Source organism: Triturus cristatus, chromosome 11, assembly GCF_964204655.1.
Source record: "Triturus cristatus chromosome 11, aTriCri1.1, whole genome shotgun sequence".
NCBI classification, from domain to species: domain Eukaryota; kingdom Metazoa; phylum Chordata; class Amphibia; order Caudata; family Salamandridae; genus Triturus; species Triturus cristatus.
The window spans coordinates 435486581-435499691 of record NC_140594.1 but is presented as its reverse complement, the minus strand read 5'-3'; the positions used below and the strand labels follow the sequence as shown (position 1 = coordinate 435499691).

Here is a 13111-nt window from a genome sequence, read left to right as displayed (position 1 = left end):
CCTTGGCTCCTCCCCGCCGGAAGCAGCTACCTGACTGGGGTCTCCCTAGGTCAAGCCCAGGGACACGACCTCCCACCCCTGTGCCTTCCTGTGGCACTAAGGCGGCCGCCCTCAAGGGGGCGGGCCGCTGCGCAACCCCCACCCCGGGCAGCCTTACAGAGGGTCGGGCTGTAGGAAACGCGTCCCATTTCCTCCAAGCCCCGCCGGTCTCTGTGCCTTGACTTATTTCCCAGAAAAGTAGTGACGTCAGCAGATGTTTGCAGCTGTCTCGCGCCGGCCATCGGCCCCGGAGCCTCGTATTCACCTTCATTTGGGAAGCATCTGCTGTGCATTATAACTAAATAGCTCCCCGGGCCCAGATGGAGTAAACAGACTTGTGTGGGCGTGTCACGGAACCATATCTCGGTCATGTTTCCGAAACGTTTAATGATCGGGGTAGTGGAAAAAGCATACAACTAAGCACGAGCTTGTATTTTTTTTTTGTTGTGGGGGAGGACAACGTCTGCAGCTGTTCAGTAAAAAAATGGACTTTACTGAATGTTCGTGTTCTTGCGCCGATGCTCCCGCACGCATGGTATGATCATCATAACAGCGCTTTATATAAAGCATACACCGCACTCGGACTTCTAAGGGCTGCAAATAACAGATGTTACTGTAATTACCAAGGCCACCGGTGCTTTTATTTGCCCTCAGAAGGATGGAAGGCTGAGTCAGCCCTGCCAGGACTCCACAATGGGACTCGCAAATTACTCTGGCGAGTCTCCTAACTAGTTCCTCTGGCGAGGTTATGTACCTGGCTGGGAAATCACCCCGGAACCGGTCTTGTCTCAGCAAGAAAAGCTGCGACACGTGCCCGCCGAAAGCACCGTTTTATCGACACCCACTTCCTCGCTGAAGCACGGAAGAGGAAGAGGGGTGAGGAGAAGGCTGACTCCTGCTGAGGTGAAGGCGGGCTTCGAGGCGGGCTCCGCCGGTGGGTGAAAGCACCCTTCTGGGTACAAATGGCCGGAGGAGCTCCCGGCAGCGCCCGCAGATGCAGGGGCGAGGGTCTCAGCGTGCGAGGGAGCAGTCTATCGGGGACCACATTGGGTGTTTAATGCGCTTCGTGCAGCGCTAGGGACCGTGCACAGCGCGAGCCTTGTGTTTTGGTGCTGCCCGTGCGAAGAGGAGCACTGCAGCAAGACGGGTCCTGGGGTTTGCTGCCCCATGTCGGATACGATTCTCCCTAAGCGTCTCTTGAAGATGTCCCTCAGGCTGCCCCGGAACTGGGATTTCCACCTCAAGGCCGACGCCGCGAAGATGTGTAAGTTGTAACGTTTCGTGATCTGCTTGCGCTCGTTTGGAAATGGCACTCATTCCTGGACTGACAAATGGCCACAGGTCACTTCCTGCGCAGGCTTAGGTTGGGGTCTGTGCGCTAATGCATTGTTTTGTAGCTCAGTGGTCTGGCGCGCCTGCTGCAAGGTTCCTTGTGAAAGCTCAGAGTTGAAATCCCACCAGTGCTGACTCTGCCTTTCATCAGGTTCGATAAAATGAGCCCCACTGGGCTATAGTAACAGACTGCTATTTCCAATGGCACCTTGTCGTTGTTTGCAAGGGATTCGTCAGGGTCCCAATGCAAACCAAAGGACTAGGGCACCCATCCCCTGGCTTGGTATGATACAATATGTAATTGGGGTAGAGTGAGCTCCCCGATCCCCACCTGGTGCACTAGCAGTAGCTAGGGACTGACGGTTTGGATTGCAACAGCCTCGTGATGTATTGTCCCAAAGACGAAGGTGCGCCCATAGGGAACTCGGTCATGTGACCCTTACCCTCCACCCCTTGTCTGCGTCTTTCCGCCTCTAGTCAGGGACAAAGCTTCCATTGGTACAGCAGGTGCAGTGACAGCGGAGCCCAGAGGCCTGAGGAGCCAACTGAACCCCGATTGTGTATTTCACTGTTGAGTCGGCGGCTAGAGGGCCTATCCCCTTCCTTGCCCTAGGGCCCAGGACACACTGGCTTCCACTGTCCCTAGTTTGTGCTGTCTTGTCTTGACAACATAGGTTCCTAAGGGTTTGTGTATGTTGTACAATATGACGAAGGATGTACTGTATTCAGACATAGTTTAGATCAGAAAAAAACAATGCAATGGAGAGTAAATATGATTTTATTTCCAATTCTAGGGAAGACTTTGAAGTCTCCTACAGGGCAATGTCCTAAAATGAGATAATAATGTAAGGGCAACAGGAAAACTGGCATTCAAAGCCGCAGGTAGAGAGTTTAGGGCTACTGCAGCTGTTGCACTGGCTTACAAGCGTCAAATGGAGAAAATAACCAGGCATACTCTTTCACTAGTGCCTAGAAGCAGGGCCACTGGAATTGTGCAATTCAGTGACTGCTGGGAGTTGCCTGACTTGCTGTCTAAATCCCCATCTACTGCACCATTACCAGATTTCCCTAAACATATTGCTTCTAGCTTCACCGAATAAGAAGTTGTTACAATGATGAACATGACATGCAGCTTACTGGTTACTTTTTACCCACTGATGGCTGTAAACAGCATCACATAGGGGAGACTTTTGTTTAGAAGATGAGAATGTCTCTTTCTGATAGAATGACAAAGGGCGTTCGACCGTAGCAGGAAACAAACACTTTAGATATTTAAGTATATTTGAAACAGGGTAACATTTGTATTTTTACTCTTTTGTGGTTTTAAGTAACCAAATGAAGATTTTTCTGCTTCATTTTTTTGTGATTGAAAATGTTATGTTTCGCTATTTAAGCAAATTCATTACTACATTGTAGTGTTCTTAAAGGAACAGTTACTTTGAGAGTGTAGGCAGAGTTTAAAATAATCTCAAACTGTTGCCTCTTTTTTTAAAGGTATGATGTTTTGAATTTGAATGTCCTTGCAGTGAGATAATATGTGGGTAATGTACAATACTGTTCCACAGGGCTGTAGAGTTACACCATGTCCCTCTTTCATGTTAATCTAATATCTCAGTTACAACTTCTCTGTTAGGCGTGTTGCCACGCTCTACTGCTTATACTTGTAATTGTTTACTTTTGTAATGGCTCACCTCTGCATTCCTTCTCATCTCAATAAGGGCTGGTTCTTGTTTAAAATAATTGCTCCCAGCCGTCCCCATGTAATGTGAACACAGAGTAAAAAGACTGCAATTCAGAATACAGGTTGCAAAACATGGGTACTCACAAACATTCTCCAAAGGGCCAAAATCTATGGTCTGTGGTGTGACCGAGGACCGCACTGATTTAAACAAGTTAGAAGTCGGAGTGTGGTGAGGTTGTACACTGGGTGTAGGAGGAGGAAAGCATGTACATGGTCTGGACTGTGAGTCATGGAGGTATTTTGAGGATTTCATTCTATACTGTGTCTGGTAAGACTACTCCATGAGTTTCACCATTTCCACCACGGACACTTCTGTTTGTTGTATAATGAGCACATGAAATCAGAAGACATACTTTTGATTAATCCTGGCCTCTCCTTGTGGCAAATTGTGTGCTCTTGGGCGATCACTTTTGAACATATTTTTTTTGCGCTCCTTTTTTCAGATATAAGAATAACATAAATTAAACTAAACATGCGTTGTTAGTATGTGATAAGAAAACAGAAATGTAACAGAACCGTCATTTGATTTTATCCAAGAGAGAACACCCAGTCTCATAGTCCACTCACCAAATTATTGTGTAGTGAGAGCATTATTAACTCTGAAACAAGGAGTCCTGCACTGTGGTGTTGATACTCATGATTCACCAGATTGTTTGATCTTGGTCAAATCAACATCTTCCTATGCTTTTGCCCCTTTAATTGCCATTATGTGATAGAGATGGTCGAGCCACTACAGCCGTGAGCCAAGTTCGAGCCAGATGCCTGGCTCTGCCTCAGCTCTAGTTTCTTTTAGACCCTGGTGCTCAAAGTAAGCCAAGTTTGTCTGTGGCTTCTGTATTCCACCCACACTCTATTCACACGTACGAAAAGTCAAAGGACTAACTTTTGATATTAAATGAGAGACAGCATTAGATACCCATCTAGTGAGTGAATTGCACAATGTGAAACCAACCCTGGCTTCCCCTCGACCTAATTGTGAGATCCTAAGCATTTTCTTTATTTCTTATTGCCTCCTGTTTCTTCATTAGTACATATGAGAGCACCATGAAATACACGAGGTCAGTATGTGTGCTGTACAAAAACTTCTCTTGAATTTGATTTAACAGACTATAATATTCTTCTATGTAAAGTAACAACCAAGGGCACATAGACAGCATGCATGCCAACATACTTGACTCTTGGGCCACTGATGCTATTGCCAGAGATAGGGGAGGGCAGGGATGTTTTCAAGTTTATGTTTGAAAACTGCAGCTTCTAATAAATGGCACTCAATGCAGAGATATAATCACAGGTACTAAGAGGAAACACTGTCACGTGTTGAAAGAAATATGTTTACAATTTTTAAGACTTTATAACATTTTTACTTATTTGTTGCACAATGCCTTCAAACATGAAGGTGTTTCTAAAGGTAGGTGGTGCAGGGCACTTCTGTGCTTCTTATCCTTTACTTCAGTTATCGTGTAAATAAACAATTGCCCATTCGTTTAACATCTTTTTTTAATGTTGGTGCTCAGTCAAGTATACAGCAGCTCAGTGCTGCTGTTCAACAGGGGGCCACATGTAAAGGTGACCAGGGCCAGAAGTAGACAGCCAGGCTGTAAAATCAGCATTCCTGTTGTAAAACATATCTAGGATACTAGAATAAATAAGCTCTGGCAAAGTCAATCAGTCTCACTTAACCAATGCTTTGGTCGCTACTATTGGTTTTGACAATGTCAGATTTTTTAAATTTCACAAGCCTTCACTCAGCCAATGGCTGAGACCAGACATTTCTAAAGTTTCTTTTCATTTTACACTTTCAAAATGGCTGCCGCGCGGCATGATGCAACGTGGCTTGATGCAATGCGGTAGCCATCTTGAAAAAATAATGTTTACACTCTTTGAAGATGGAGGCCACAGTGCGTAATGCAATGTGGCATGATGTGACAACCATCTTGAAAGTACAGAAAATAATGCTTTCATACTGGACACCGCATTGTTTTGTTTAAATCACATTGTGTCATGAACTCACTGACTGTTTTACAAGTATGGAACATTATTTCCTATACTTTTAGAATGACTGTAGCATTGTGCCACCATGGCAAGTTGGGTCACACAACATAGCGGCCATCTTGAAAGTATAAGAAATAAACTTTGAAGATGGCCAGTCATAGCTATTGGCTTTGCCAAGGCTGTCATATTTTAAAAGCATCTAACATTGACAAAACCAACAGATTTGGCCACTATGGATTTGAAGTTGGGTGGTAGGAGAGGAGTGGTGGTAAGAGGGGCAGGAGTGTAGACTGGGGAAATGAGGCACTTAGGGGCACAGGAAAGTGCTTTGGAATAAAATCCAAGGAATGGGCAAGCCTAGCACCCAACGCCATTCATACTATAGTGGAGTTAAGAGCTTTTCTGGCCTCAGTGACATGCACAGCTAAATGGTGTGGGACACCATTCAGGGTAACATAAAGCCCGCTATCCAACACTGGCCTGGCACTGCGGAGAATTCAAGCACATTTTAAAGGGAGAGTGGGAGGGGAGAGACAGGGTGGGGTAGGTTTGGAAAGTGAATGAAAGAGTGCAAGTGTGCTCTTAGTTCACACAATGTGCATACAAAGTGAGATAAAGGGCATGATCACACCCTAAATGCACCTAGAGCAAAACATGCTTCTCTATTGAGCGTTATAAAAGAAATGAAAAATGAGAATGATAGTTCCATGACATCAAAAGTGGAAGGGTACAGCCCAGACAGTCAAATGCAGGGGTAAAAAGCAAATGCTTCACTGGTGGGACAAACCCAAGGTTAAGGATGAAAGCCATCCAATCAAGACCAGGGACCTGAGATATGCAGCAAAGCCCTTGAATTATGAGAAAAGAGCAGCCCAAGCCCACTCTTTGTAGAATTGTATTCAAAGCTGTCTGCAGCGAGACTGCAGAAAGGTATTCCTGCTTCAAACACTACTAAACACAAAGGAAATCAAGGGCACAAACTTAACTAATGCACAAAAAAAAGAAAAAAAATGCTAATCTACCAACTATTAACCTCAAATCTTGCGTTCTGGAAAACAAGTGTGTACGTGTAGGCTGGTCGTCTGGCCATTGCCACATTGTATACGTTTTCCACAAACTGTTCTCCACTGGAAGGTACAAAGAACAGTGTTAACAAAGTGTCATTCTCGTGTTCAAGACACAATTATTTGTGTTTGATGAAATGATCTGTTGCCAGTGTATTGCTTTCTTTCTTAACCCCTTCCCTGCTCATGACGGAACCACTCCGTCATGAGCCACAGTCACGCTGTGCTCATGACGGAGTGGTTCCGTCATGCTGCGGCCGTTGGCGGCCGCTCCGCCCACGCGGCACCTTTTCCCCGCCTGTGCAGGCGTGTAACGTAAGTGGGCGGCGCCGTGACGGAACCACTCCGTCAGCAGCCCAGCTCGCCCGTGACTCATGAGGGCGTGGTTCCGTCATGAGCACAGCGGCGCCGCGCTCACCGAAAAAACCCCCAGCGCCGTGGCGGAATTCGCGCCGCGGCGAAGGGGTTAAGAAATCTGCTTTATTTACAGTGTGTTTGAATTGTTTTGTTGCAATAACTGAGGGTCTGATTCACAAAGGTAAACTTACACTTTTGAGTAAGTTTCTGATTTTCTCGTAATACACAAAGCAATTTTACGAGTAGTGTCTTTACAGCTTCCTATCTTTTTATGTGCCGAGTGTACGCCTTGAGTGCGGAGTCATAAAGATACTACTCGCAAAATCCTTTGTGAATTGTAAAAAAATTGTAAACTTATACACAGGTGCAAGTTTACCTTTGTGAATCAGTCCCTAAGTGTTTCAAAATGTACAATATATATAAATGCCTTAGAATGGGAGCATATTTTGCCATTACAAACATAATGTACAGTATAAATTGCCTTTGCATGCCACATAATTTGATTCTCCGTGTCACATATTTTTGTGCTCCATTGATGCATGATCCTCACTTACAATATCTTCCTTCATTTGGATGACAGATAACTATTGGTAGGGGGCACCAATGCTGAGTAGCATTTTGGAGATAAATCCATGCACATGGCTCAGGTACCAGCAGACTCTAACTACATATCTTTTAATATGTACATTTCCAGAGAAACACTGGGGATTTCCTTTTCTTTTTCATACCTTTCCCTAATAGTTAGCTTTCCAAATATTTATACAGGAATTCCCCAACTTTTGCTTCTCCAATTTAAATCATTAATTTTTTTGCACATCTCCTATACTAGCAGAGTATATTTCTAAGCTGTAAGGCACAATAAACTAGTTCCTCGTCCAGGATTACACGGAGTAATATCGTAGAGCTAGGACAGAAACTAACAGTTCATTAGCCCAAATGTTTCCATATTTTACTTATGCACCAATATTGAGCATTATGCTTAAACATGATTTGCAGTTGAGTTTAACAATTGCTGTTGAACTGTGAGAACGTGTGCTTACAGAATAATGTACCACCAATTAGAGCTTATATATTGGATAACGCCCCCATCTACTTGGTCTAAGTATAGTACAAGCACCCAAAGTGTGTTTTGAGCAAATAGAGGAATTAGGCAACCGACTGACTGAGTTGTTTTACAAGGTCAGGGATGTCTGTGAAGCAAGGATTTTTAATTCCTTATAATTCAAAATTATATCACACCCTCTTTTCTCTCCTTTCATCACTTGCGTCAATGGTGTGGTCAATGTTGTCAGCATGCAACTCTTCATGCTTCTGCAAACCTCTCACCAGATCCATCTAACATGTCTTATTATAGGTTGAATACATTACTGCAATGCGATTTTTAAAGGCCTTCCAATGAAAAGTTGAGAGATTCCAAAATCAGTAGGCCAGGTTTAGTATGACCTTCCAAAGACATGGCTTTATCAAACCACTTCTAAACGCTCTCCAAAGAGTGCCAGCTGAATCCAGGTGCAAATTCAAGATACTCTGACCCTGAGTTATCTACAATGCCTACTGGAGCAAAGGATTTGCATATACACAAGAGTTGGTCCTCAATTACTTGCCACCCTACAGGAACCTTCAGTCATCCTCTTTATACCTGATTCCTCAAGGCCGCTTCGATCTACAGAAATAAAGTAGCCTGAACTTGGGAGTGCAGGACCCTAAAATTTGATGTCTTGCCTCTCCACCTTACATCATTTGATGTAAGATTTTTCCATAGACTTGTATTGGACGAATGTTGAATGGGTATTCACACGCCATTCGTTCGCCCTCTTAACACCTCATGCTTCCCTTGTTTACTTTCTTTGCTTTCTTTGCTTTATTTTTTTGTCTTTTAGTGCGTCTTAGCACCCTAAAGCAATGCTAAGATGATAACCAGCTTTTCACTAATCACTTAAAAACAAAAGTAAATCACTAACTAAATGAATAAATATGCGTGCCCTCTCTTAGATGTCCATCACAAAGGGAAACAAGGAAATTCCCAAGACCCCCGTTCCTCACTTAGCTCTTCTGGCCTGTAGCGGGATTGCTGTCATTATGTAATTACTGCCCTGCTGCTTCTGGAAAGAATATTTGAATTGACTTTTTGTAATTCATCTTTGAGATCAGTCCCTTGTTCAGTTAAACCCAACAATCAGAATGTTGTGCTATGCTTCATCTGTATAGCATAGGACCTAGTGAGTTGACAACACTATGTACGGAGGTGCGTGAGTTATAGTAATTTGAAGGTGGTGTATAAACTATAAATTTAAGATATAACTGTAACGTTAGAATTTCATCAATTTATGTGGTTTAAGTTTCTTTTGTAGAGAAAAAAATAAAGTTACAGCAATTTGACAGTGGTGCGTAAAGTATACATCGAAGGTACAACTATAACTTCAGAAGTTCCAGTGTGTGTGTGTGGTTTAAGTTTGGTTTGTATAGAAAGAATAAAGAAAGTTTTCCTAACTATAACTAAACTTTAGCCTTTGTTTTTTTCATTGAATATGTATGTTTATTAAAAACTGGAATGAAGAGGAATGGCATAGAGTAGAACAGTGGAGTGGCGTAAAGTGCAGTGGCCTACAGTGAAACAGTGGCGTAGAGTGGGGTAGATTCTAGTAGTGTAGTGTGGAATACCATAAAGTGGAGTGATATAGGGTGGAGTGTCATAGAGTGGAGTGGTGTTCAGTAGGGTGGCATAGAGTGGAGGTGCATAGAGTTGAACAGCTTGGAGTGGAGTGCCATAGAGTGGAGTGGTGCAAAGTGGGGTGGCATTGACTGGAGTGGTGTAGAATGGAATAACGTAGAGTAGAGTGTCATAGAGTCAAGTGGCATCAAATGGGGTGATGTATAGTGGCGTGGAGTGGTGTATAGTAGAGTTGCGTAGAATCGAATAGTGTAGAGTGGAGTGTCATAGAGTGAAGTGTCGTAGCGTGGAGTGGCATAGAGTGGAACAGGATAGAGTGGAGTGGTGTGCAATGTATTGGTACAGGGTGGAATAGCATAGAGTGGAGTGGCACAAAGTGGAGCGGCGTAGAGTGGAAGTGCATAGAGTTGAGTGGCATAGAGTTGAGTGGCGTATAGTTGAGTGGCATAGATTGGAGTGGTGTAGAGTGAAATAGTGTAGAGTGGAGTGGCATAGACTGGACTGATGTAAAGTGTAGTAGCTTAGAGTGGTGTGGCTTAGAGTGGCATAGAGTGGAGTGGTGTAGAGTGGAGGGGCATGGAGTGGCTTAAAGTGGAGTGGAATAGATTAGAGTGGCGTACAGTGGAATTGCATATAGTGGAGTAGCCTAAAGTGGAGTATTTCAAACCAAACAAGGGAACACACAAGGTGAATAAGGACCTTGGGCGTCAGTACTTTAAGTAAACAGTGGTCCTTATAAAGAAACCAGATAAAGCTGTGATTAATATAGACTAGAATCAGTGCTATATTGATACTGTCCAGCCGGACAGTACATTTCATGAATGATCAAAGCCAAAAAAGATAAACACACAACAATAAGGTGGGACACAGTCCTGCGTCCTACATAATCACAAAACATGTACATTTAGATGAAAACATTCAGTCAAGACAAAAGCAGCTTGTAAAGAATGCAAATAGTTCGAACAAGCTTAGAGGTGACAGCCGTTGCACTTGTTTTATCACAATCGATTAATGTGCAAGCTGTTTTAGCAAGTCAACGATGTTTCGACCCTTTAACATAATACTAGAATCATCATCAGGACGGTTTCATACAAGCCTGAGCTGAGGTCTCGCATAACTAGTGGAGTGGCATAGAGTGGAGGGGCATACAGTGTCATGGCTTACATTGTTGTGGCATAGAGTGGAGTGGCATAGAGTGGATCAGCTTAGAGTGGAGTGGCGTAGGGTGAAGTATGGTAGAATTGAGTGCAGTAAAGTAGAATAACTTAGAGTGGAATGGCGTAGAGTGGAGTGGCATGGAGTGGAGTGGCATAGAGTAAAGTGTTATAGAGTGGATAGCATTGAGTGGAATGGCATAGAGTGGAGTGGTATAGAGGGGAATGGCATGAAGTGGAGTAGCATGAAGTGGAGTGGTGTAGAGTGGATTGGCGTAGAGTGGAATAGTGTAGAGTGGAGTGGCATAGAGTGGATTAGGGTATAGTTGCATAGAGTGGTGTAGAGTCAAGCAGCATAGAGTGGAATAGTGTAGAGTGGAGTGGCATAGAGTGGAGTGGCATAGACAGGAGTGGCATACAGTAGAGTGGAGTGGTGTAGAGTGGAATAGAGTGGAGTGGGGTAGAGTGGCGCGGCATAGAGTGGAATAGTGTAGAGTGGAGTGGCATAGAGTGCAGTGGCGTACAGTGTGACAGTTTAGGATAGAGTAGCGTAGAGTGGGGTAGATTCTAGTGTCGTAGAGTGGAATAGCATAGATTGGAGTGGCATAGGGTGGAGTTGCATAGAGTGGAATGGTGCACAGTAGAGTGACATAGAGTGGAGTTGCAGAGTCGAATAGTGTAGAGTGGAGTGGCATAGAGTAGAGTGGCACAGAGTGGAGTGGCGTAAAGTGGAGTGGCTAAAGTGGAGTGGCATAAAGTGGAGTGGCGTAAAATTGAATGGCGTAGAGTGGAGTGGTGTAGAGTGGAATCACATAGAGTGGAGTGGTTTAAATTGGAGTGGCGTAGAGTGGAATAGCATAGAGTGGAGGGTCATAGAGTGAAGTGGCGTAGAGTTGAGTAGGTTAGACTAGAATAGAGTAGAGTGGAGTACATTTATTCGAGTGGAGTAGAGTGAAATAAAGTAGAGTGGCCTAGAGTTGAGTGGCATAGAGTGGACTTACGTAGAATCGAATAGTGTAGAGTGGAGTGTCATAGACTGAAGTGTCATAGAATGCAGTGGTGTAGAGTGGAATAGCATAGAGGGAAGTGGTGTAGAGTGGAACTGCATACAGTAGAGTGGCGTAGAGTGGAATAGTTACAGTGGAGTGGCGTAGAATAGACTGACTTAGAGTGGAGTGGCGTATAGTGGCAGAGAGTCGAGTGGTGCAGTTTGGAATTGTGTATTGTGGCTTTGATTGGAGTGGAGTAGTGTGGAGTGGGGTACAATGGAACAGCATAAAGTGAAGTGTCTTGGAGCGGAGGGGCTAGAGTGGAGTGGCATAAATTGTCATGGCTTAGAGTGTTGTGGCATACAGTGGAGTGGTGGAGAGAGGAGTGTGCTAGAGTGGAGTGCTGCAAAGTGGAGTAGCGTAGAGTGGAGTGGCAAAGAGTGAAGTGGCGTAGAGTGGATATCGTGACTGGAGAGGCATAGAGGGGAGTGGCATGCAGTAGAATGGTGTAGAGTGGAACAGCATAGCATTAAAATGTATAGAGTGGAATAGCATAGAGTGGAGCGGTGTGTCACACTATGGTGGAGTGGCATTTTATAACATGGCATGTGGTACAGTGTCTTAGAATGGAGGGACATAGAGTGGAGCGCAGTGGCGTGGAGTGTCATAGAGTGGAGTGGACTGTTGTAGAGTGGAATGGCGCGTTGTAGAGTGAAGTAGCATGGAGTAACGTGTCGTGGAGTGGCGTGTCATACAGTGGAGTGGAGTGTCTTTTTGTAGAGTGTAGTTTAAGCAAACATAGCTGGAAAATAGCTGAAGCATGTAGCTGAAATTGCGTAGGAATATAGATTATGGGGTGTAAAGGTTCCTTTTTAGTAGTAGTTCTAAATTGGTTCAGTAATTTTAAAGTTAGAGGACCTGATACACAAAGATAAACTTATATTTTTGTGTAAGTTAACAATTGTTTCCTATTCATAAAGGTATTTAAGGAGTAGTATCTTTTCGAGTGCAGGGTCTCCGCACAGATAAAGATAGGACAGTCCTATTTTTTATGTGTGAAGACTTTGCAGTTGTGAAGATACTAATGGTAAAATACATCTATAAATATCAAACAATAGTGAAATGACACAAAAGTGTAAGTTTATCAGTATGAATGAGGCCTATAATGCACAAAAACTTTGTAATATATTGCACTGCAGTGTACTGTGGTACATGACGATGACAAAACAATATATGATTGGGTAATGCAAGCCCTTACAAAATTAAAAAGCAGCCATATTGTGTAGACCACACTTAGTATGCGTTCTGAGTTTAATATAGTGCACTGCTGTTTTATAAATGGATAGGAAGGGATGAGTCAGTTTATATAATTGCATAAAGGTAGGTAAAAGGAGTTTTATAACTTTCTTTCTGAAACAAAAACATTTTATGAAGTACTGTAGTACTATCTAGAAAGTACTGCAATACTTACAGAAATTAAAAAACCCTAAACGAACAAAATAGAAAATGCACTGTATTACAGTATATTTCCCCTTAAAATTCAGAATGCAGATATAGGGCCATTATTACAAGTGCTGCGGTCCTGGGACCGCCGTACTCGCAGTGGTGGTCTGACCACCACCACCCATCTGCCTTAGTACAAGTGTGGCAGTGGGACCAGCACAAGACCGTCGCCTCTGCCGGAATCAAGAATTCCCACTTGGGCGGTGGTCTGACAACAGCCTGCATATGCTGACGGTGCTGATGCTTGCACTGTCAAGCATATTCCAACT

At 43.8% G+C, this 13111-nt stretch overlaps 1 protein-coding gene across 1 annotated transcript in view; it reads left to right on the top strand.

Annotated features, from left to right (window-relative positions):
• The first annotated feature begins 438 nt into the window (after nucleotides 1-438).
• The window catches only part of ARHGAP25 (Rho GTPase activating protein 25), a 346205-nt gene continuing 333532 nt past the window's right edge, over nucleotides 439-13111 (top strand). The window contains exon 1 of the mRNA XM_085636348.1: nucleotides 439-1303. Within this exon, the coding sequence (XP_085492474.1) occupies nucleotides 1207-1303 (97 nt within the window). The 5' untranslated portion in view covers nucleotides 439-1206. The remainder of the gene's footprint in view (nucleotides 1304-13111) is intronic.